This window comes from Salvelinus namaycush, chromosome 3 (assembly GCF_016432855.1).
Source record: "Salvelinus namaycush isolate Seneca chromosome 3, SaNama_1.0, whole genome shotgun sequence".
Classification (NCBI taxonomy): Eukaryota; Metazoa; Chordata; class Actinopteri; order Salmoniformes; family Salmonidae; genus Salvelinus; species Salvelinus namaycush.
The window spans coordinates 46,702,473-46,725,809 of NC_052309.1; the positions used below are offsets into that span (position 1 = coordinate 46,702,473).

The 23,337-nt window shown below is 42.2% G+C and overlaps 1 protein-coding gene and 1 non-coding gene across 3 annotated transcripts in view; both read left to right on the top strand.

Moving 5' to 3' along the window:
- The first annotated feature begins 335 nt into the window (after nucleotides 1-335).
- Nucleotides 336-407, top strand: trnae-uuc. The gene has a single exon. It is a non-coding gene; the product is annotated as a tRNA-Glu (tRNA).
- Nucleotides 408-763: 356 nt separating this feature from the next.
- LOC120031834 (vasodilator-stimulated phosphoprotein-like) overlaps nucleotides 764-23,337 on the top strand; it is a 32,090-nt gene continuing 9,516 nt past the window's right edge. Inside the window, exons 1-4 of one of the 2 annotated variants that reach the window (XM_038977657.1) lie at nucleotides 764-944; nucleotides 14,838-15,009; nucleotides 19,410-19,590; nucleotides 20,054-20,120. In XM_038977657.1, the coding sequence (XP_038833585.1) occupies nucleotides 940-944; nucleotides 14,838-15,009; nucleotides 19,410-19,590; nucleotides 20,054-20,120 (425 nt within the window). In that variant the 5' untranslated portion in view covers nucleotides 764-939. Of the gene's footprint in view, nucleotides 945-8,914; nucleotides 9,011-14,837; nucleotides 15,010-19,409; nucleotides 19,591-20,053; nucleotides 20,121-23,337 lie in introns of those variants that run through there. The other variant, XM_038977663.1, reaches the window with a different exon arrangement.

Sequence of the window (23,337 nt, forward strand, 5' to 3'; positions counted from 1 at the left end):
TTTACAGATAGCCAGCCACTCCAACACTCAGACATAATTTACAAACAAAGTATTTGTGTTTAGTGAGTCCGCCAGATCAGAGACAGTAGGGATGACCTGGGATGACTACTTATATTGATAAGTGCGTGAATTGGACCATTTTCCTGTCCTGCTAAGCATAAAACAGTACTTTTGGGTGTCAGGGAAAATGTATGGAGTAAAAAGTACATTATTTTCTTTAGGAATGTAGTGTAGTAAAATGTTGTCAAAAAATATAAATAGTAAAGTACAAATACCCAAAAAACTGTTGGAAGTAGTAGGCCTACTTTAAAGTATATTTGAAGGTGTAGAATGTGTCCCATATGGTCTAGCGGTTAGGATTCCTGGTTTTCACCCAGGCAGCCTGGGTTCGACTCCTGGTATGGGAACGAGGGTTTTGGGCTCCCGAGTGGCGCAGCGGTCTAAGGCACTGCAAGAGGCGACACTACAGTCCCTTGTTCGAATCTATGGCTGAATCACATCCGGTCGTGATTAGGAGTCCCATAGTTCAGCGCACAATTGACCCAGCGTCGTCTGTGTTTGGCCGGGGTAGGCCGTCGTTGTAAATAAGAATTTGTTCTTAACTTACTTAAAAAATATATATATTTCATAAGTACTTTACACCACTTCCTGAAAATCACTGACGTCATGATTTGATCTCGATTTTTTCCGAGTTCCCCGTTATCTTGAAAGCACCAACAATTCTGTTCAACCTCCTCCTCCCTTGAACCAGGAAATTGTCGTGGTGTGCCGGTGTCTATTTCGCCTATTTGTGCAGTCATATTAGGGTGTCTAGATTGATATATGTGTGTATCACATTTTTACCATCGTTGTATCTTATGTCTTCTATTTTCTACTCCGGCTACTCATCCAAAACCACATATCTAGCTTGGGAGAGAGGATTTGCAGTCTCGCCAAACAATGAGGTAAATTAAGTCCGTGGAAAATCTGTTTTGTGTAATTGCCTGTTTTTGTTTCAATATGCTACGTTACAATGTCGCGCTTTAAACATTGGTGTTAATTGTCCTGATTCTTTATTTAAATTCGAACAAGGGTAGATTAACGTTTGTCATAGTTTTTTTTTCTCTCAAATTGACGAAATTCACGACAAAGAGCCTACGGACATGATTTATGGTTGGGCTATGCACTTGTGTGTAAAATAGTGCGAACGTAGACTACCGGTGTTTTTATAGCTGTCGATAAAACATGGCCATACTCAGATGTATTTACAATATTCAGATTACTAGTTTTTGAACGTAGACATGGAATAACATTTCGTTTATATGTAAGTAGATTTCTCCGAACTTTTTTAATAATTTAGTTTATTCTACTGGCTAGGAAATAACTGCTCTGCTGTTCTCAAAATTCAAATACACTACAATTGCCAATACCCGATTGTTCAGACTATTTATAGACCTATAGAGTAGCGTAGCAATATTGGCAGATTCAGAGGTTTCGAGTAAACATTTTCCAACACCAATTAGCTACAGTAGACCCATGCAGTTTAGTTTTAATTGCAAAATAGTAGTCTACATTCCCTCTTCCAGGTTAGGTGTAATTGCTTTTCTTATTTTTTATTTGTTTAATATATTTAACCTTTATTTATTAACTAGGCAAGTCAGTTAAGAACAAATTCTTATTTATAATGACTGCCTACCAAAAGGTCTCCTGTGGGGACAGGGGCTGGGATAAAAAATAATAATATATAATAATATATATATATATACATACATCACTCTACCGGTCAAAAGTTTTAAAACACCTACTCATTCAAGGGTTTTTCTTTATTTGTACTATTTTCTACATTGTAGAATAATAGTGAAAACATAAACAATGAAATAACACATATGGAATCATGTAGTAACCAAAAAAGTTTAAAAACAAATATATTCTTCAAATAGCCACCCTTTGCCTTGATGACAGCTTTGCACACTCTTGGCATTCTCTCAACCGGCTTCACCTGGAATGCTTTTCCAACAGTCTTGAAGGAGTTCCCACATATGTTGGCTGCTTTTCCTTCACTCTGCGGTCCAACTCATCCCAAACCATCTCAATTGGGTTGAGGTCGGGGGATTGTGGAGGACAGGTCATCTGATGCAGCACTCCATCACTGTCCTTCCTCGTCAATTAGCCCTTACACAGCCTGGAGGTGTGTTGGGTCATTGTCCTGTTGAAAAACAAATGATAGGCCTCCCGGGTGGCGCAGTGGTCTAGGGAGACTCTGGGTTCGCGCCCAGGCTCTGTCGCAGCCGGCCACGACCGGGAGGTCCGTGGGGCGACGCACAATTGGCCTAGCGTCGCCCGGGTTAGGGAGGGTTTGGCCGGTAGGGATATCCTTGTCTCATCGCGCACCAGCAACTCCTGTGGTGGGCCGGGCGCAGTGCTCGCTAACCAAGGTTGCCAGGTGCACAGTGTTTCCTCCGACACATTGGTGCGGCTGGCTTCCGGGTTGGATGTGGGCTGTGTTAAGAAGCAGTGCGGCTTGGATGGGTTGTGTTTCGGAGGACGCATGGCTTTCGAGCTTCGTCTCTCCTGAGCCCGTACGGGAGTTGAGACAAGATAGTAACTACTAACAATTGGATACCATGAAATTGGGGAGAAAAAGGGGGTAAAATAAAAAATATAAAAATTGATGGGGGCCAAGTTTCAGCTCTTTCCATAGATGTTCGATAGGATTCAGATCAGGAGCCTAGAAGGCCACTTCAGAATAGTCAAATGTTTTGCTCTTATCCATTCTTGGGTGCTTTTAGCTGTGTGTTTTGGGTCATTATCCTGTTGGAGGACCTGTGACTGAGACAGGGGGGGTGGGGCTTTGGATCACCACTGGCTGTATGCGAACGAGTGATACGTGTTTGGACCAATTCTGGCTATATCCAAGGCTCAGCCAATCGTTCATGAAACAACAGAATGCAGCACGCGACTGAAGAGAGAAGAGACAACCAATTTTCTAGTTACGGCATCAGCGCGTGCTCTGGAAAGACAGCGGGAGAGTAGAAAGTCAGTTTGCACAACCCCTGAACGATAACGAAGAGGTAGGTGAGAAGCCTGACCAAGGAGACGGGTGAGAAGGTGATGTAGCGTACTTCATGAGCAACTGGCATTTGGAAAGTTTGAGGTGAGGGAGAAACTGTGGTGGAACAAGTTGTTAAGTATCTTTCTAGCTGGATCGAAGTATCCGTTAGCTAGCCAGAGAAATGTTGAGCAACATTAGCCAACTTAACTGATCAAATAATTGAGTTTATGGTGTGAAAATTAGCTGACTAATAAAGTCAGACGGCTAACGTTAGTAACCTAACCAATTGGCTATAGTATTGACTTGTATACGACTCCTTGCCGTTCCTCAAGTTATAACGCAACACGTTAGTTGTTTACTGGACCCTGGCAATCTGTGTGAAATGTTTACTAGCTAACGAACGGATGTTTTCCCTAAGGTATGTGGTTAATTTTCAGAATGAGAGAATTAGGTGAAAAAGAGCCGTTGCTTGTTAAGCAAGTGGATTCAGGGATGAAGTGTAGCTGGAGCTGATCCTGGTTTAAGCTGGATGCCACCAGAGGTGAAATGAACACCACACACTTTCCCTCTTTCTCACTTTTTCAATACAGAGCAGTGGATAAAAATGGGTATGTCAGGTGTACTTAGCATTTAGCTCAAATTTTTGCATCACAACACTGAAGTATAAGAGGCCTCCAATTTATTTAATGGACTGGATCTTTATACATACCACTTGGATCCTGTTTCAGTAATAATGAAATCAGACTTTCTTGTTACGTGTCCGATAATCTACCATTTATATAGGAGTGGTTAAAACATGCTAATAATGGTCCTCTGAGTATATAAAAAAAGGCTTAAAGACTTAAAGGCTTTCATTGAATCAAGAAGTTCCTGGCCATCACATAAGTCTTTCTGTACAGATATTAATTTTACATTATTAATAGGGAAAAAATCCATATAATTAGCTTCGGTTAGTGGAGATGGAGGAGACTGAAACGAAAACATGCTTAAACTACTTTACTTCCTCTTTCAAAGTATCGTTCGGTGAATAATGAGTGACTCCATCATTTGTAACAAGTTTCAGTAAAACATTTTTGATAGCATTTCTATGTTGAAGATTGAAAAAGAATTTGGTGCATTTTTCCCCATAATATATTACACTGGTTCTTTCTTGAAAAAGTTCCTCCATTTCTTTTTGTTTTTCCTCTAACTTACTCTGAACCTCTATGGTACAGTTTTTATTGCCATCTATTTGTACTGTTAGTCCTTTGTTAATATGGACTCTTTTGACCTAAATTGCTTTTGTTTTATAGATGAGTACTGAATTGCGTGGCCTCTAAAGGCACATTTAAAAGTGTCCCATACAATAAGGGGATCTGCTGTACCTATGTTATGTCGGGAAAAGTCAGTTATAAATTCTTCTGTCCTAGTTAAAAACAAGTTATCATCCAGTAGGCTTTGATTAAATTTCCAATATCCTCGCCCACGTGGAAATTATGTAAGAGTACTATAAACTCAGCAACAAAAAGCAGCGTCCTCTCACTGTCAACTGCATTTATTTTCAGCAAACTTAACATGTATACGAACATAACAAGATTCAACAACTGAAACATAAACTGAGCAAGTTCCACAGACATGTGACTAACAGAAATGGAATAATGTGTCCCTGAACAAAGGGGGGGGGGTCAAAATCAAAAGTAACAGTCATTATCTGGTGTGGCCACCAGGTGCATTAAGTACTGCACTGCATCTCCTCATGGACTGCACCAGATTTGCCAGTTCTTGCTGTGAGATGTTACCCCACTCTTCCACCAAAGCACCTGCAAGTTCCCGGACATTTCTGGGGGGAATGGCCCTAGTCCTCACCCTCCGATCTAACAGGTCCCAGACGTGCTCAATGGGAATGAGATGTGGGCTCTTCGATGGCCATGGCAGAACACTGACATTCCTGCCTTGCAGGAAATCTCACACAGAACGAGTAGTATGGCTGGTGGTATTGTCATGCTGGAGAGTCATGTTAAGATGAGCCTGCAGGAAGGGTACCACATGAGGGAGGAGGATGTCTTCCCTGTTACGCACAGCGTTGAGATTGCCTGCAATGACAACAAGCTCAGTCCGATGATGCTGGGACACACTGCCCCAGATCATGACGGACCCTCCACCTCCAAATCGATCCCGCTCCAGAGTACAGGCCTCGGTGTAACACTCATTCCTTCGACAATAAACGCAAAACCTACCATCACCCCTGGTGAGACAAAACCGTGACTCGTCAGTGAATAGCACTTTTGCCAGTCCTTTCTGGTCCAGCGACGGTGGGTTTGTGCCCATAGGCGACGTTGTTGCCGGTGATGTCTGGTGAGGACCTGCCTTACAACAGGCCTACAAGGCCTCAGTCCAGCCTATTGCGGACAGTCTGAGCACTGATGGAGGGATTGTGCGTTCCTGGTGTAACTCGAGCAGTTGTTGTTGCCATCCTGTACCTGTCCCGCAGGTGTGATGTTCGGATGTACCAATCCTGTGCAGGTGTTGTTACACGTGGTCTGCCACTGCGAGGACGGACAGCTGATCGGCCGTCTCCCTGTAGCGCTGTCTTAGGCGTCTCACAGTACGGACATTGCAATTTATTGCCCTGGCCACATCTGCAGTCCTCATGTCTCCTTGCAACATACCTAAGGCAAGAAAGGCCTCTTTAGTGTCCTAAGTTTTCATAATTTTGACCTTAATTGCTGACTGTCTGTAAGCTGTTAGTGTCTTTAATGACTGTTCCACAGGTGCATGTTCATTAATTGTTTATGGTTCATTAAACAAGCATGGGAAACAGTGTTTAAACCCTTTACAATGAAGATCTGTGAAGTTATTTTACGAATTATCTTTGAAAGACAGGATCCTGAAAAGGGGTCTTTTCCCCAGGCTTTTAACCCTTATTTCATCGTTAAAGCAAGCAAATTTGGCAGCGATTGGGCGTTCATACCTCTGCCCTCTCTGTCCGAAACGGTGTACACGTTCAAGTTATTTTTTAACGACAGCTTCACGTGGGATCTGAAGCGCTGTAAGGAGGAACTCTCTAACTACACCTTGAGGAACTTTTCCTTATTTCTCTTGGATACCTGTAAGTACCAGATTCTCTATCATGGATCTAGTCTGTATGTCAAGTAAGTCTTCTCTCAGAACGATGTTCTCCTTTTTAAGTTCATTAACTTCGGTTTCAATCTTATTGACTGTCCCTTTTAACTTGTTTGTGTCTTTCTCCAATGTCGCAGCTTTTTCGTCACTCATCTCGAGGCTTGCCTTAAACTCATTTATATCTTTGCTGACTAGTTCAAGTATGCCCAGTTTGTCATTTATTGATTTTAACAGATCGGTTTTGACCTCTACCATTCCCGGTGGTGAAAAGATTAAATTGTGTCTGCAGAAGAGTCAAAAGGAAAGAAGTACAAAGGGGAAACGAAGGTTGAGAGACGTATGACTTGAAACGATCACTTTACCGTTTTAATAAAGGCTTCATAAACTGAAGTAGCTGTATGTGTGGAGAACAGAGAGATGTGGAAGGATCAGGAATGTGAGGCTGATTGTGAGAGATGTCAGCACATTAACGTTACTTATAGCTGTCTTTCAGTATGTGGCTGTCAAAGAGCGGTGACAGAGTCCAGCTGTCTTTCAGTATGTGACGGTGGTTATTAAGCATTGTTGTCACTCATGCCTCCTCAGGACTGGTGTCTCTCTCATACACACCAGCAGTACTACAGACAGACGGTCACTAATGCCACTATACAGTATTATGGACACACATTTACATTGACATTTTATGTTATTTAGCAGACGCTCTTATCCAGAGTGACTTACAGTTAGTGCATCCATCTTAAGGTCAGACAACCACATATCAGTCATAGTAAGTACAGTTCCCACAAAGTAGCTTTCAGCAAAGTCAGTGCTAGTGCAATGAAGGTATAGTTTTTTGTGGGGTGGGGGTTCAGGTACTAATCAAGGTACTCTTTGAAGAGGTAGGTTTTCAGATGTTTTTTGTGATCTATTAAGGGACTCAGCTGTCACACACCCGACCGCAAGGGGACATCTTTGTTTACACCCAAGTTTCCTGTAGACATTAGCCAGGGCATGATGGTGTGAGGCGCTTGCATTCACAGAAAGTCTATTTTTAAACTTGCCTTTGTTCTATGCTTCTGCTTATTTTGATGCCTTCACTTTGAGTGTGTCTGTGCAATTGCACCGTGTTAGCCACTGACCTGTAGGGCAAGACTATCACAAATAGTTCTCGTCTGTATCAGGGTTCATTAGCTCTGAGAGCCACCTGCAGTAGACAGGTCTTGGTCGCCTTCCCCTGCTCAGACATCAACCAATGATTGCGTGCCACGTCAATTGCGTGTGGTTATTGTTTTTATAGCGATAGTCTTTAAACTGGTAGCTAGCAAGGTGCGCTAGCAACTAGCAACTGTATTACTCGCTATACGTTTATAGTTGTATACAGAAAGCATGTCTTGGTTGTAGGTGGGAGTTTTTTTATTACGCTCTGCATGTATTTGTGTCTGTTTTCAAAGTGAGTGAGAGTCTGTGGCTGGAACATTGTCACCCAGGTCACATTCATGGTTGACTATAGGAGTTGGATATGCAGCACAAACCGTTCAGGGACCTGTCTAGAGTGAGTCAGGGTGTGAGTCGGCTAATTCAATGCCTTTTTCTGGGGTGAGCCTCAATAATTTAAAGTGGCTTCATTTCCTCGTCTCCTTTCCATCAGCACTGAAAGTATTGGAGAGGCGTAAACGCGATATGATGGATGCCCTACGAGGGTCAACTTGTTAATTAGAGTACGCAACGGAATACATTGTAAAATGTCTTGCAGCAGATAACTAAAATGAGCATTTCTTATTGGATATAGTAGTCCCTCCCTGTTTCAGTCCATTCTCTTCCGTTTTAGTGCATAACAAACACAAACCAGGTATTTCTAGTCCAGCTTTCTGAAATGTAAATGAAAGGAAGGAGATAATGAAAGGAAACCTTCAGGCTAATGAAAAACACCACTGGGAACCTCTACAAAGGGTCATGTCCATGTAAAAAGACCCATGAGCACCAACATGAAGTTTATAGGATCATATCAAATTTGGTGTACATTTTCTTTTGTTGAGTTGACTGAGAACACATTCTCATTTACAGCAACAACCTGGGGAATAGTTACAGGGAAGAGGAATGAGCCAATTGGAAGCTGGGGATGATTAGGTGGCCATGATGGTCAGATTGGGAATTTAGCCAGGACACCGGGGTTAACACTCCTACTCTTACGATAAGTGCCATTGGATCTTTAGTGGCCACAGAGCGTCAGGACACCCGTTTAACGTCCCATCCAAAAGATGGAACCCTACACAGGGCAATGGGATATAATTTTTTTAGACCAGAGGAAAGAGTGCCTCCTACACCACTTCCAGCAACATCTGGTCTCCTATCTAGGGACCAACCAGGACCAACCCTGCTTAGCTTCAGAGGCAAGCCAGTCGTGGGATGCAGGGTGGTATGTTGCTGGAGTCTATAACATACTTTAGACTGGGATCAAATGTTTTGTGGCAAAGTAACATTTTCTGTCATTTTACTGTGCACACACAGAGAGAGTCTGGACTGCAGTGAGAGAACACAGTCCGAAGGCACCATGGGTTCTGTAAACAAACTCAGCCCCAGATAAGGCTCAACTCCTAGAAACAAAGAGCGAGAGGGAGAGGGAGCAAAAAGTTGGGAGAGGTGAGAGTGAAAGGAGAGAGGGGGAGGTGTGAACATTTTGAAATGGAGGAGGAAACTGACTGTGGGAGTGGAAAAAATGATAACACCTAAGAACTGAGAGGGACAGGCTGAGGTGGTTACTGTGAAACAATGTAGTATAGACGGATGTGGGGAGGGGTGACAGAAAGATAGCGGGTGCATAAAGCAATTGAAAGTGATAGAAAGCAACAGATGGAGGGATTGTGCTAGAGTAAGAGTTGGTGAAGAGAGGGAAATGGGGTGAGTAGAGGCAGACACACACATTATAGGCAGATCTGAGCATCAAATACTGCTTCTAGTCTTCAACCCTTTCATATCTGACTGTGTGTTACAGTTGCATACTCGTGTCACCTTGTTGTTTTTCGGGTAGCCTTTTAGGGAAAAGGGTGACTTTGAAACAGTTATGCTGTCATGTCATGATTTTTTGTTAAACCCAAATTCTGCCATGTTCTTTATGTCGTGATTTGTTTTTGATCTCTGAACTCACCAAAATGCTCGTCAGATAACGTAGATTAGTAGACGAGAGAAAGGCTCTCCTAATTGAGGTGGATTTAAATGCACACAAGATTAAATCCCAAAATCTCGGGATAACACCTCTTATGTGTGTGCCTGTTTGCATGCTTTTTATGTGCGTGATCTGGGGCGTATGTCCGTGTGTGTGTGTGTCCGTGCGAAGCGTGCATGTTACGCCTGCACCCGTGTGTGTGTAAATTTGCACTTAGCCAGCCATATTAGGCAGCAGTTTGTGAGAGCAGGAAGTGGTCAGGGCTCAGATGCCCCAGTTAAGGAACTTAGATTCTTTCACTTCTCACATCACCGACACCGCAGAGGATGCGGAAGCGGCTGAGACTTACCGTTTCAAGCGTTACCTTGGCAACGCCGCATGCGACCCCTTTGAATCAAATCAAATCCAGGTTTATTGGTTGCGTACACAAATTTGCAGATATCGCAGGTGCAGCGAAAATGCATGTGTTTCTAGCTCCAACATTGCAATAATACCTAGCATTAAAATACAATTTTAAAAAATACACACAATCCAGAAAAATTAAGAAATATCAGAATGAGGAATGTCAGACTAGCATATAAATATATACGTGTGTGTAAATGTATGTATGTATGTATATATATATATATATATATATATATATATATACAAACAGGTATTCAGACCTTTTGCTATGAGACTCGAAATTGAGCTCAGGTGCACCCTGTTTCCATTGATCATCCTTGATGTTTCTACAACTGCATCGGAGTCCACCTGTGGTAAATTCAATTGATTGCACATGATTTGGAAAGGCACACACCTGTCTATATAAGGTCCCACAGTAGACAGTGCATGTCAGAGCAAAAACCAAGCCATGAGGTCAAAAGGAATTGTCCGTAGAGCTCCGAGACAGGATTGTGTCGAGGCACAGATCTGGGGAAGGGTACCAAAACATTTCTGCAGCATTGAAGTTCCCCAAGAACACAGTGGCCTCCATCATTTTTAAATGGAAGAAGTTTGGAACCACCAAGACTTTTCCTAGAGCTGGCCGCCCGGCCAAACTGAGCAATCGGGGGAGAAGAGCCTTGGTCAGGGAGGTGACCAAGAACCCAATGGTCACTCTGACGGAGCTCCAGAGTTCCTCTGTGGAGATGGGAGAAACTTCCAGAAGGACAACCATCTCTGCAGCACTCCACCAATCAGGCCTTTATGGTAGAATGGCCAGACGGAAACCATTCTTCAGTAAAAGGCACATGACAGCCCACTTGGAGTTTGCCAAAAGACTCAGACCATGAGAAGCAAGATTCTCTGGTCTGATGAAACAAGATTCTCTGGCCTGAATTCCAAACGTCACATCTGGAGGAAACCTGGCACCATCCCTACTGTGAAGCATGGTGGCAGCATCATGCTGTGGGGATGTTTTTCAGCAGCAGGGACTGGGAGACAAGTCAGGATCGAGGGAAAGATGAACAGAGCAAACTACAAAGAGATCCTTGATGAAAACCTGCTCCAGAGCGCTCAGGACCTCAGACTTGGGGTGAAGATTCACCTTCCAGCAGAACAACAACCCTAAGCACACAGCCAAGGCAATGCAGGAATGACTTTGGGACAAGTCCTTCAGTGGCCAAGCCAGAGCCTAGATTCGAACCCAATCTAGCATCTGGAGAGACCTGAAAATAACTGTGCAGCGACGCTCCCCATCCAACCTGGCATAGCTTGAGAGGATCTGCAGAGAGAAAAATGGGAGAAACTGACCAAATACTGGTGTGCCAAGCTTGTAGCGTCATACCCAAGAATACTCGAGGCTCTAATCGCTGCCAAAAGTGCTTCAACAAAGTACTGAGTAAAGGCTCTGAATACTTATGTAAATGTGGTATTTCCGTTTTATTTGTAATAAATTTGCAACATTTTCAAAAAACATTGTTTTTGCTTTGTCATTATGGGGTATTGTGTGTGGAAATAGTTGAAGTAACACATTTCTTGTTAACGAACTATAGTTTTGGCAAGTCAGTTAGGACATCTACTTTGTGCATGACACAAGTAATTTTTCCAACAATTGTTTACAGACAAATTATTTCACGTAATTCACTGTATCACAATTCCAGTGGGTCAGAAGTTTACATACACTAAGTTGACTGTGCCTTTAAACAGCTTGGAAAATTCCAGAAAATGTGATGGCTTTAGAAGCTTCTGATAGGCTAATTTACATCATTTGAGTCAATTGGAGGTGTACCAGTGGATGTATTTCAAGGTCTAGCTTCAAACTCAGTGCCTCTAAGCTTGACATCATGGGAGAATCAAAAGAAATCAGCCAAGACCTCAGAAAAAAAAATTGTAGACCTCCACAAGTCTGGTTCATCCTTGGGAGCAGTTTTCAAACGCCTGAAGGTACCACATTCATCTGTACAAACAATAGTACGCAGGTATAAACACCATGGGACCACGCAGCCGTCATACTGCTCAGGAAGGAGACGCGTTCTGTCTCCTATAGATGAACATACTTTGGTGCGAAAAGTGCAAATCAATCCCAGAACAACAGCAAAGGACCTTGTGTAGATGCTGGAGGAAACAGGTACAAAAGTATCTATATCCACAGTAAAGAAGTCCACAAGCTTCCCAACAATTTAACGGCAATGCTACCAAATACTAATTGAGTGTATGTAAACTTCTGACCCACTGGGAATGTGATGAAAGAAATAAAAGCTGACATTAAATTATTCTGACATTTCACATTCTTAAAATAAAGTGGTGATCCTAACTGACCTAAGACGGGGAATTTTTACTAGGATTAAATGTCAGGAATTGTGAAAAACTGAGTTATATTTGGCTAAGGTGTATGTAAACTTCCGACTTCAACTGTAGATGAGGGAAAAATAAAATGTAATCAATTTTAGAACAAGGCTGTAATGTAACAACATTTGGGAAAAGTCAAGTGGTCTGAATACTTTCCAAAGGCACTGTGAAGAAAACAATGCTGGGCTAGGAGTGTAAACATATTTTTCTTCTGGGACCTCTTTGTACAGTTGAACTGACTGGCTTGAACAATTTTAGACTGACTGATCTGAGGGGTCTGAATACTTTCCAAATGTGTTGCCGTGAAAAAGTTTTTGCCTTTTGGACTTCTCTATTTTTGCAAATGTTTGATACTGAAAGTCATTAGATCTCCAACCAAACACTAATGTTTGATAAAGGGAATCTGAGTTTGCAAATAACAGAAAAAAAATTATACTTTGTTGATAGAATTACCAAAGTTACACAACACCCAATTCCCCCTGTGTGAAAAGGTAATTGCCCACTTACACTCTAACTGGTTGTGCCACCTTTTAGCTGCAAAGACTGCAACCAAATGCTTCATGTAGTTGATTATAAGTCCCTCACATCACTGTGTAGGAATGTTGGCCCACTCTTGCATGCAGAACTGCTTTAACTCAGCGACATGTGTGGGTTTTCAAGCATGAACTGCTTAATTCAAGTCCTGCTACAACATCTCAATTGGGATTAGGTCTGGATATTGACTTAACCATTCCAAAACGTAACATTTTTTGCCTTTTTAGACATTTTCATGTAGACTTGATTGTGTGTTTTGGATCATTGTCTTGCTGCATGAACCAGCTGCGCTTCAGCTCACAGACGGACGGCCTGACATTCTCCTGTAGAATTCTCTGATACAGAGCAGAACTCATGGTTCCTTCTATTAAGGCAAGTCATCCAGGTCTTGAGGCAGCAAAGCATCCCCAAACTATCACACTACCACCACCATGCTTGTCCGTTTTGGTATGAGATTTTTACTGTGGATTGCAGTGTTTGGATATTTTTGCCAAACGATTTCCGAGAGAGTGCTCACATGCGGTGTTGAGCTGTTAACAAAGTGATAATTTGAGAGGTCCTCTATGCTTTAATTTAGTTGCAACTTTAGTTGTGATACAAACCTTAGGGTTCTGAGGCTGCATGATGCAACTCGAATGATGATTTGAAAAAAGTTGCATGTAAGGCATGAGCTCTGCTCTGTTTCTTGTGCAGGCTGCACACACTTCATCAGTGTCTCATTCACAATTTGACAAGCACTTGATCATTTTTTCAGAATATTCTCAATTGAATCTGGTCTTTACATATAGCTTAAGATAATACAGTTTGTGTGGAATTTATTTTTCAGTCTGCACTCAAATAGTGAATGGAGGTTACCTGCAGTTACATTTTTAATATGCCAGGTAGGCTGCACCAGTTGGAAAGCAGAATAATGTGGTTAATTGTAAGAATTTAACAAATATAGCAGCACTAGAAAGCTGGGATCCTCTTTTAAATAGTGCCCAGTCAACTCTGTTTTCACACGCGATTGAGCAATGACTCGGCTAATAAGAACAAGTTTCACTCTGTAGGCTATGGGCTCTCGAACCCTGTTTCAGGTGTCCTAGGCCTGTAGATTATGGTTTATAGATTACGCTTAGAATTAATTGGCCACTAGTTTTATTAAAAACCTTATCAAAACATTGAGCTAGGCTACATGATGCATGTGACTATGAGTTGAAAAAGTCGCAAAAAATGGGGGGGGTGGAACAGGGGCAGGGGGGAAAATACATGTCATTCGTATGCACTTGAATAGAGAATGGATGATTATTTTCCTGCGGTTCATTTTCATGCCAGCCAGGCCATCTACTCCGGTTATAACACGAAGCAATGTGCTTAATTTGAGGAAAGTTGAGATTTAAATATAGTAGGCCTAGCCTATAGAAAGCTGATGGGATCCTCTTTTTAATAGAGGTCATCAAAATTGTTTCACGAAATTGCATGGCCTATAGAGGATGTTGCGCAACATGGGGAACCAATGTTGAACATTTTGGTTCCCCCCAGCAATGAGGAGCCGGCTCTCGCTGCGCAGCAGGTGGTCCTATTCCGCTGAAACACCAAATGCCAGGGCTCTCATGAAGTGTTTGATTAGATTTTTGATTCCATTTGCATTGCTGTCAGAGTGATTAGAGGGACAATAGAGCACTGAGTACCAGACCATTAGCGACTGGCCATTTAGCAAGTAGTACTAATGACCATCAGTGGCATCAGCGCAGTTTTGGAGAAGCCTAGTTACGGTGACTCAGCGGTCACGTGAAATTTAACTGCGGCCATGACTGGTGACTGTCGATGTAGGGCTAATACAGTCACTGTAATAGCCCTAGTGGTGTCGAGTTTGACTTGAGCTCATCCCACAACTAATTTCACTCAACTTCAGTTATTTGGGTGACGTGTTACTGCTGGTCACAATTTTTTTCATAGAAAAAAGCGTGCTAAAAAGGCAGAAGTGACCATATATCTATTTTAAAACATTGCTTTGTGTTATGCATATCTGTTTTAGCCATCATGAATTTCCTCATCTTTGTGCCATAAAGCAACATGAACAACAAAGCAATGTCCACAGTTGTGCATTGCACTCCTCATGGGGTAATGGACTATCTTGTTAGTGTTAATTCAGTCATCCCAAACAGGGAAATAACTCTCCTCTGCCTCCTCATCTCTTTTGAACTTCCCGGACTTTCTTCCCCTTCTCACTCTCCATGTTTCTCTCTCAACGCCCTCCCTCTCTTGCTTTCTCAGTGAGTCCAGTATCTGCCAGGTGCGAGCCACGGTCATGCAGTATGATGATGGTAACAAGCGCTGGGTGCCGGCGGGTGAGGGGGGCCAGGCCATCAGCAGGGTCCAGATCTACCACAACCCCGTAGCCAACACATTCCGAGTGGTGGGACGCAAGATGCAGGGTGACCAGCAGGTAACTAGTGTACACACACACAAACACACACACCATGAACAGAGAAATTCCGAAGATGCACTGTCTAATAATCGATAGAGCAAAATATGAACACAACATGTATTGTTGGTCCCATTTTTCATGAGCTGAAATAAAGTATTCCAGAACTTTTCCATACGCACAAAAACCTTATTTCTTTCAAATTTGGTGCACAAATTTGTTTACATCCCTGTTAGTGAGCATTTCTCCTTTGCCAAGATAATCCATCCACCTGACAGATGTGGCATATCAATAAGCTCATTAAACAGTGTGATCATTACAGAGGTGTACCTTGTGATGGGGACAAAAAAAGGCCACTCATAAATGTGCAGTTGTGTCACACAACACAATGCCACAGATGTCTCAAGTTTTGAGGTAGCGTGGAATTGGCATGCTGACTGCAGGAATGTCCACCAGAGCTGTTGCCAGATAATTTAATGTTCATTTCTCTTCCATAAGCCGCCTCAAACGTTGTTTTAGAGAATTTGTCAGTACATCCAACCGGCCTCACAACCGCAGACCACGTGTAACCACGCTTGCAACAACTACGGTGGCTCATCAAGATCAGTCGCGACCCGACCAATATGTTGGCTAATAAAGATCAAACGCATTTTACAGTTCACGTCACAGAAATGGGTAAACGGCAAGTACAGTAAATTCCGATATGATATCAAATGGAAAAATGCAACTGATATCGATATGGACATTCCATATTGGTGACCACCACTAATACAGTGTGTGTGTATATACAGTAGCAGTCAAAAGTTTGGACACACCTACTCATTCCAGAGTTTATTTTTTACTATTTTCTACATTGATTTCTTCACTATTATTCTACAAACTATGAAATAACACATGGAATCATGTAGTAACCCATAAAGTGTTAAACAAATCAAAATATATTTTATATTTTTCAACGCAGCCCCTTTAGCCTTGATGACAGCTTTGCACACGTTTGTCATTCTCTCATCCAGCTTCACCTGGAATGCTTTTCCAACAGTCTTGAAGGAGTTCCCACATATGCTGGGCACTCGTTGGCTGCTTTTCGTTCAATCTGCGGTCCAACTCATCGCAAACCATCTCAATTGGGTTGAGGTCGGGAGATTGTAGAGGCCAGGTCATCTGATGCAGCACTCCATCACTCTCCTTCTTGGTCAAATAGCCCTTACACAGTCTGGAGTTGTTTTGGGTCATTGTCCTCTTGAAAAATGAATGATAGTCCAACTAAGTGCAAACCACATGGGATGGCATATCACTGCAGAATGCTGTGGTAGCAATGCTGGTTAAGTATGCCTTGTATTCTAAATAAATCACTGACTGTGTCACCAGCAAAGCACCATCACACCACCTTCTCCATGCTTCACGGTGGGAACCATACATACAGAAATCATCTTGTCACCTTCTCTGCGTCTCACTAAGACACGGCAGTTGGAACCAAAAATCTCAAATTTGGACTCATCAGACCAAAGGACAGATTTCCACTGGTCTAATGTCCATTGCTCGGGTTTCTTGACCCAAGCAAGTCTCTTCTTATTATTGGTGTCCTTTTAGTATTGGCTTTTTATTGGTGCCTATTTATTTTGGCTGCAATTTCTGAGACTGGTAACGCTAATGAACTTATCCTCTGCAGAAGAGGTAACTCTGGGTCTTCCTTTCCTGTGGCGGTCCTCATGAGTGCCAGTTTCATCATAGTTCTTGAAATTTTCCACATTGACTGACCTTCATGTCTTAAAGTAATGATGGACTGTCGTTTCTCTTTGCTTATTTGAGCTGTTCTTGCCATAATATGGACCTGGTCTTTCACCAAATAGGTCTATCTTCTGTATACCACCCCTACCTTGTCACAACACAACTGATTGGCTCAAATGCATTAAGGAAAGAAATTCCACCAATTAACTTTTAACAAGGAACACCTCTTAATTTAAATGCATTCCAGGTGACTACCTCATGAAGCTGGTTGAGAGAATGCCAAGAGTGTGCAAAGCTGTCAAGGCAAAGGGACTGTACTTGGAAGAATCTCAAATATAAAATATATTTTGATTTGTTTAACACTTTTTGGGTTACTACATGATTCCATATGTGTTATTTCATAGGTTGATGTCTTCACTATTATTCTAACTCTTGAATGAATAGGTTTGTCCAAACTTTTGACTGGTACTATATACCGTGCCTTTGAAAAGTATTCAGAACCCTTGACTGACAGAAATACCTTATTTATATAAGTATTCAGACCCTTTGCTATGAGACTTGAAATTGAGGTCAGGTGCATCCTGTTTTCATTGATCATCATTGAGATTTTTTTACAACTTGATTGGAGTCCACCTGTGGTTAATTCAATTGATTGGACATGATTTGGAAAGGCACACATCTGTCTATATAAGGTTCCATAGTTGACAGTGCATGTCAGAGCAAAACCCAAGCCATGAGGTCAAAAGGAATTGTCCGTAGAGCTCCGAGACAGAATTGTGTCGAGGCACAGATCTGGGGAAGTGTACCAAAACATGTCTGCAGCATTGAGAGGTCCCCAAGAACACAGTGGCCTCCATCATTCTTAAAAGGAAAAAGTTTGGAACCTCCACGACTCCAACTGAGAAACAAGATTCTCTGTTCTGATGAAACCAAGATTAAACTCTTTGGCCTGAATGCCAAGCGTCACATCTTGAGGAAACCAGGCACCATCCCTATAGCGAAGCATGGTGGTGGTGGTGGCAGCATCACGCTGTGGGGATGTTTTTCAGCTGGAGGGACTGGGAGACTCGTCAGGATCGAGGTAAAGATGCACGGAGCAAAGTATAGCGAGATCCCTGATGAAAACCTGCTCCAGAGAGCTCAGGACCTCAGACTGAGGTGAAGGTTAACATTCCAACGGGACAACGACCCTAAGCACACAGCCAAAACAACGCAGGAGTGGCTTCAGGTCAAGGCTCTGAATATCCTTAGTGGCCCAGCCAGTGCCTGGACTTGAACCTGATCGAACATCTCTGGAAAAACATAAATAGCTGTGCAGCGACGCTCCCCATCCAACCTGACAGAGTTTGAGAGGATCTGCAGAGAAGAATGGGAGAAACTCCCCAAATACAGGTGTGCCAAGCTTGTATACCCGAGAAGACTCGTTGCTCTAATCGCTGCCAAAGGTGCTTCAACAAAGGACTGAGTAAAGGGTCTGAATACTTATGTAAATGTGATATTTCAGTTTATGTTTTTAATTATAAATTTGCGAAAATGTCCAATCCTTCGTTATGGGGTATTGTGTTTTAGATTGAGGGACAACAATTTGGAAAAAGTCAAGCGGACGGAATACTTTCCGACGGCACTGTATACTGTGTAGAGAACAATGCTGGGTTAGGAGGGTAAACATTTTCCTTCTGGGACCTCTTTGTACAGTCGAGCTGACTGGTTTGAACAATTTTAGACTGACTCATCTGTAAATCTTGTGAGAGTTAGTACGTGGGTGCTATAACACCATATGGGAACCAGTCCCCTGTGCGTTTCCTTGCTGTCACACTCAGAGATTGTGGGTTAGGCTTTGTCCTTTTTTCTGTTGCTGCAGAATGTCAACATGCAGCCAGCAACCTCTGCTCATCAAGATTAGTCTCATTAGTATTGTTGGGGCTTTATGTGTCAGTAGTCTTCCTCTTTCTTTCAGTCTTCCCTATCTCACTTCTGTTTACTGTGTGACACTACCTCTGCTCTCGAGCTAATGCCTTCCTCTCACACTAGGGTAGTGGAAGACCCACACTAGCACTAGAGAGCCCTAACAAAGCCTAGCCTACGGTGTTGGGAAAAGTACTCCATTGTCATACTTGAGTAAAATTAAAGATTCTTTAATAGGGAAAATGTATTCCAGTAAAAAGTACATTTTGTCTTTAGAAATGTAGAGGAATTAAAGTTGTCAGAAATATAAATTACAGATGCCCCAAAAAACTACTTAAGTAGTACTTCAAATGATTTTTTTTATTCATTACTTTACACCACTGCTAACCTAAAGGCTACTTTAGTTAAACTTATCCTAGCGTAGCATCTTTTTCAAAAGATCTGTTGCTTTGGAAAGGCAATGGAAGGTCCACACTAGTAGCACAAGACTTAGCCTCGCCTACCATAGTAGCTCAGTTTCACTAAAGGCTCTTGTTTTTTTTAAATTCACCACTGCGTCACTGGTTCCACAGAGAGGATTTATACTCATATTGGACCAACATGTATAATCCGATAAATAGCAATAGATGAACATAAAGGGATGTGAGGGGAACGATCTTGAAATTCAAAGGCTATAAAGACTATCTAGGTTCCACACACACACACACACACATTCTCGCAGTGAACGCATAATGTCATTCCACTTGTAGTTTCTCATTGCCTTTTTACTTCCTGTTTGACACTCCTAGGTGGTGATCAACTGCCCAATCGACAAGAGGCTGAAGTACAACCAGGCTACCGCCAACTTCCACCAGTGGCGGGAAGGCCGGCAGGTGTGGGGGATGAACTTTGGCAGCAAGGAGGAAGCTGTTCTCTTTGCCAACGGCATGATGCATGCCCTGGAGGTGCTGAGTGCACTCACTGACTCAGGTAGGATCTATAATATAGGATCAAATATAAAAAACATTTTGCAAAATAAATGGTACTTTTTGTCCTGGTTCCTTTTTTTGTCTTTTGTTTCTCGCTGCAATCACGGATTGGATTGCTTAAAGATTTAATCTGCAGTAGGTGAAACAGCGCCATTGTCCACCCCACCGCTTTTGTCATTGTGTTTGTTTAGTTGACGAAGCGGCGCGTCGATGGTAAAACAAATTGCAGTATATATTCTGCTGTTCTATAGCGCATGCAATGATGTCAGAGAAGAGGAAAAAAGTTGCTGTTTGCAGTAATATCGCAAATGGACTTGGCAGTTTCACCATTAAGGATTCCAGCTTTAATCTATCTAATGGTGTTAGTTATTGCCAGAAGGAGAAGGGAAGGATGCATTTTGTAAAGTATTTTAACAGGACTGCTAAAATACTCACTCACTCACTCAGTCTGTTTCTCTCCTCAGGCTACTCCTCTCTCCCCCGCCCTGTCCAGAATGGACCCTCCCCAGAGGAGCTGGAGCAACAGAGGAGGTACCATTCACATGATTTTAGTTGGAGGTGGGGGGGTGCAGATGATCTGGTTTCTGTCAGCAGAGGGGAGATGAAAGTATTGCAACTGTTGTTTTTTTGTTATTGTTTTACTAAGACCGGTGAAAGGGAACTTGGCTATTGCCTATCTGACTGTTGTTTAGTAGATCATTTGTGTATTTTAAGTATAAGTCTCTATACTTATTTACATTTTGCTAGGGTAAATGGTGTTCACAACGTTTTTACTCTCACAATGCTCAGTATAGATAGACCGTTCTAAAACGCTGCCCCCTAGAATTCCAGCAACAAGTACAGAATATTGGACTAGACCAGTGCTTCTCAATTATTTTCTGTTACGCCCCCCCTAGGAAGAAGTAAACATTTCGCCGCGACTGTAAATAGTATCATTTGTCTATACAATTGTTACAAGTACACCTTTGCATAACATTGTATCCTTATTAACATTAAAGAAAACAAAAAAAGAAAAAAGAAATAAATATAGATCAACTTACAACAAAGAATAACTTTATTAACATTGTTTTTTAGTCTGTAACAGAAAGACTTAAAGTGCATCAATTTGCCTGAAATGTTAAAAAAAATTCAACCTTATTTAAACTGTAAACATTTTTTGACCATTTGATACTGAAAAATAAAATAAAATATAATCAATAAATAATAATAAATTCAAATTGATCAGCAACATTAACTCAGGAGCACAATATATGAAACACTTTGACCTATAAAACCAAAATTACTAAAACAATTTGTGCTGATTTTTTAAAATAAAAATGAGGAAGTCAGGATTAATGGCTACAATGAGCACGTTTTGCAGAGCACAGCTTTTCGAAGCGGGGTTTGAAGCATGATACTGCAACTCTCAGCTCCTGCTCAATGTTTAGCTGGGACCTGTACTTGGTCTTCAGTGCAGCAACAGCAGAGAAGCCAGTCTCACAAAGATAAGATGTTGCAAAAGGAAGAAGAATGCCCATGGCCCTCTGCCCTAAGAGTGGATACTGCCTCTCTACACTCAGCCAGAATTCACTCAGTGTCTGTGATGTGAACCTCAGTCTCAATGTGGAGTCAGACGTCATATCAATGAACTGGTCCTCCTCTGCAGAGCTGAAACCAGTTGGAGCTGGTGCATTGAAAGGATCTCTCACCCAGTCATATTGGGAACTGTTCAGGGAAGTACTTTTTAAAGAATCCCATCAGTGATGAACTATGCTCCTTAATATATGGAATCACTGAGGTGGCATCATAGTCAGTAGTGTTCACAAATTCATGCAGGTTCTCGAATGAATCAGTATTTCCTTCATCAAGTCGCCTGCCCCACATTGCAAGCTTTCGAGTGAAAGAGCTGATCTTGTCTGTGACCTGAGGGAGGTGTTTATCTTTCCCTTGAAGCTGTAGATTTAGTTCATTTAGCTTTCCAAATATGTCACTCAGGTAGGCCAGTTTTGCCAGGAAGTTCTCATCACAAAAAATTTCTGCAAGGTCATACTTGTGCTCCTGCTCCGAAAACATTCTTATCTGCTCTCTGAGCTCAAACTCGGGACAAGACTTTTCCTCGTGACAGCCACCTTGCTTCACTGTGAAACAGCACAGCTTGATGTTCAGCTCCCATCTCCTCACAGATAGCAGAGAAGACTCTTGTTTTTAGTGGTCTGGTCTTTATAAAATTGACTACACCTACAATGTCAGTCATAACCTCCCTTAATTCCGAGGAAAGGTGCCTTGATGCCAGTGCTTCTCTGTGTATAACACAGTGTGTCCACTCAGCATTAGGTGAGGCCTTCTTGATGAGTGCCCGAAGTCCTTTTCTCATCCCTGCCATGGTCTGTGCACCATCACTGCAAACACCAATGCAGTTCTCCCACTTTAGCCCATTCTCAGTCAGGAAGCAGTCCAGCATTTTGAATAGCTCTTCAGCTGTGGCTCTGTCTCTGACATATTACAAATAAGTAGATCCTCACACAGGGAGTTTGTCATGTCAAAACGTACATAAGCGATAAACAAATAGTCTTTGTTGCTGTCAGTTGCTTCATCGAACTGTAAGGCAAAACGTTTGTTTTTGAGTTTATCTACCAGCTGTTCTTTAAGATCGTTAGCAATGTCATTTATACGTCTGGCGACAGTGTCAGTGGACTGAGGGATAGTTTTTATTTTTGCCATGTCTAATGCTGCAGGCAGTATCAGCTCCTCTGCTATGGAGTGGGGTTTTTTGCACTGAGCAATTTGGTACACCACCTTATATGATGCTAACAGTGCTCGCTGGTTTACTGAAGTAGCATTCACAAAGCGGGACGATTGTTGGCAATATTCGGCACGTTTTCGCTGAAAGAACTCAAGCGGCTTATCAGCGTGATTGGGGTGTAATGTCTTTAAGTGACGCCTTAATTTATTTGGCTTCATGCTGTCCACTGCCAACATTTTTAGACACAGTAAACATACCGGTCTTTCCTCGTCTCCCACCGTAGTCACAGTGAAGCCAAGCGCTACATACGCTTCGTCATATTTCCTCGTCTTAGCTTTCGGGAGACTTACGTTTATCTCCGTATCTCTCCGCCTTTCTTTTCATCCCTGTTAAATATTTTTCCATGGTGTCTCTTAAGGGTTTGTTATCTGCACTTCATATCTCCTGCTCTGTGCTGTGTGCTCTTGTTCGGTGCAAAAAAAACTACTCCCTGCGGCAAAAAAAAGCATGTTCCCCGGGGTCACACGCGCCTCCCCTGGCATCGCTCCGAGCCCGAGCGCGCCCCACTATTTGAGAAGGACTGGACTAGACTGTAGACTGAATCATCCCAATCAGTTCACATGCCTACAATTCTGAACATTACAGATGGGAGAGTAATGAACAGAATAAACATGCCTTCAGAAAGTATTCATACCCTTGACTTATTCCACATTTTGTTGTTACACCCTGAATTCAAAATGGATGAAATAAATCAAAAATGCATGCATCTACACACAATACCCCATAATGACGTGAAAACATGCTTTTAGAAATGTTTGCTAATTTATTGAAAATGAAATACAGAAAGATCTTGTTTACATAAATGTTCACACCCCAGCCAATACATTTTAGAATTACCTTTGGTAGCGATTACAGCAGTGCGTCTTTCTGAGTAAGTCTCTAAGAGCTTTGCACACCTAGATTGTACAACATTTGCCCATTTTATTATTTTCAAAATTCGTCAAGCTCTCTCAATTGGTTGTTGAT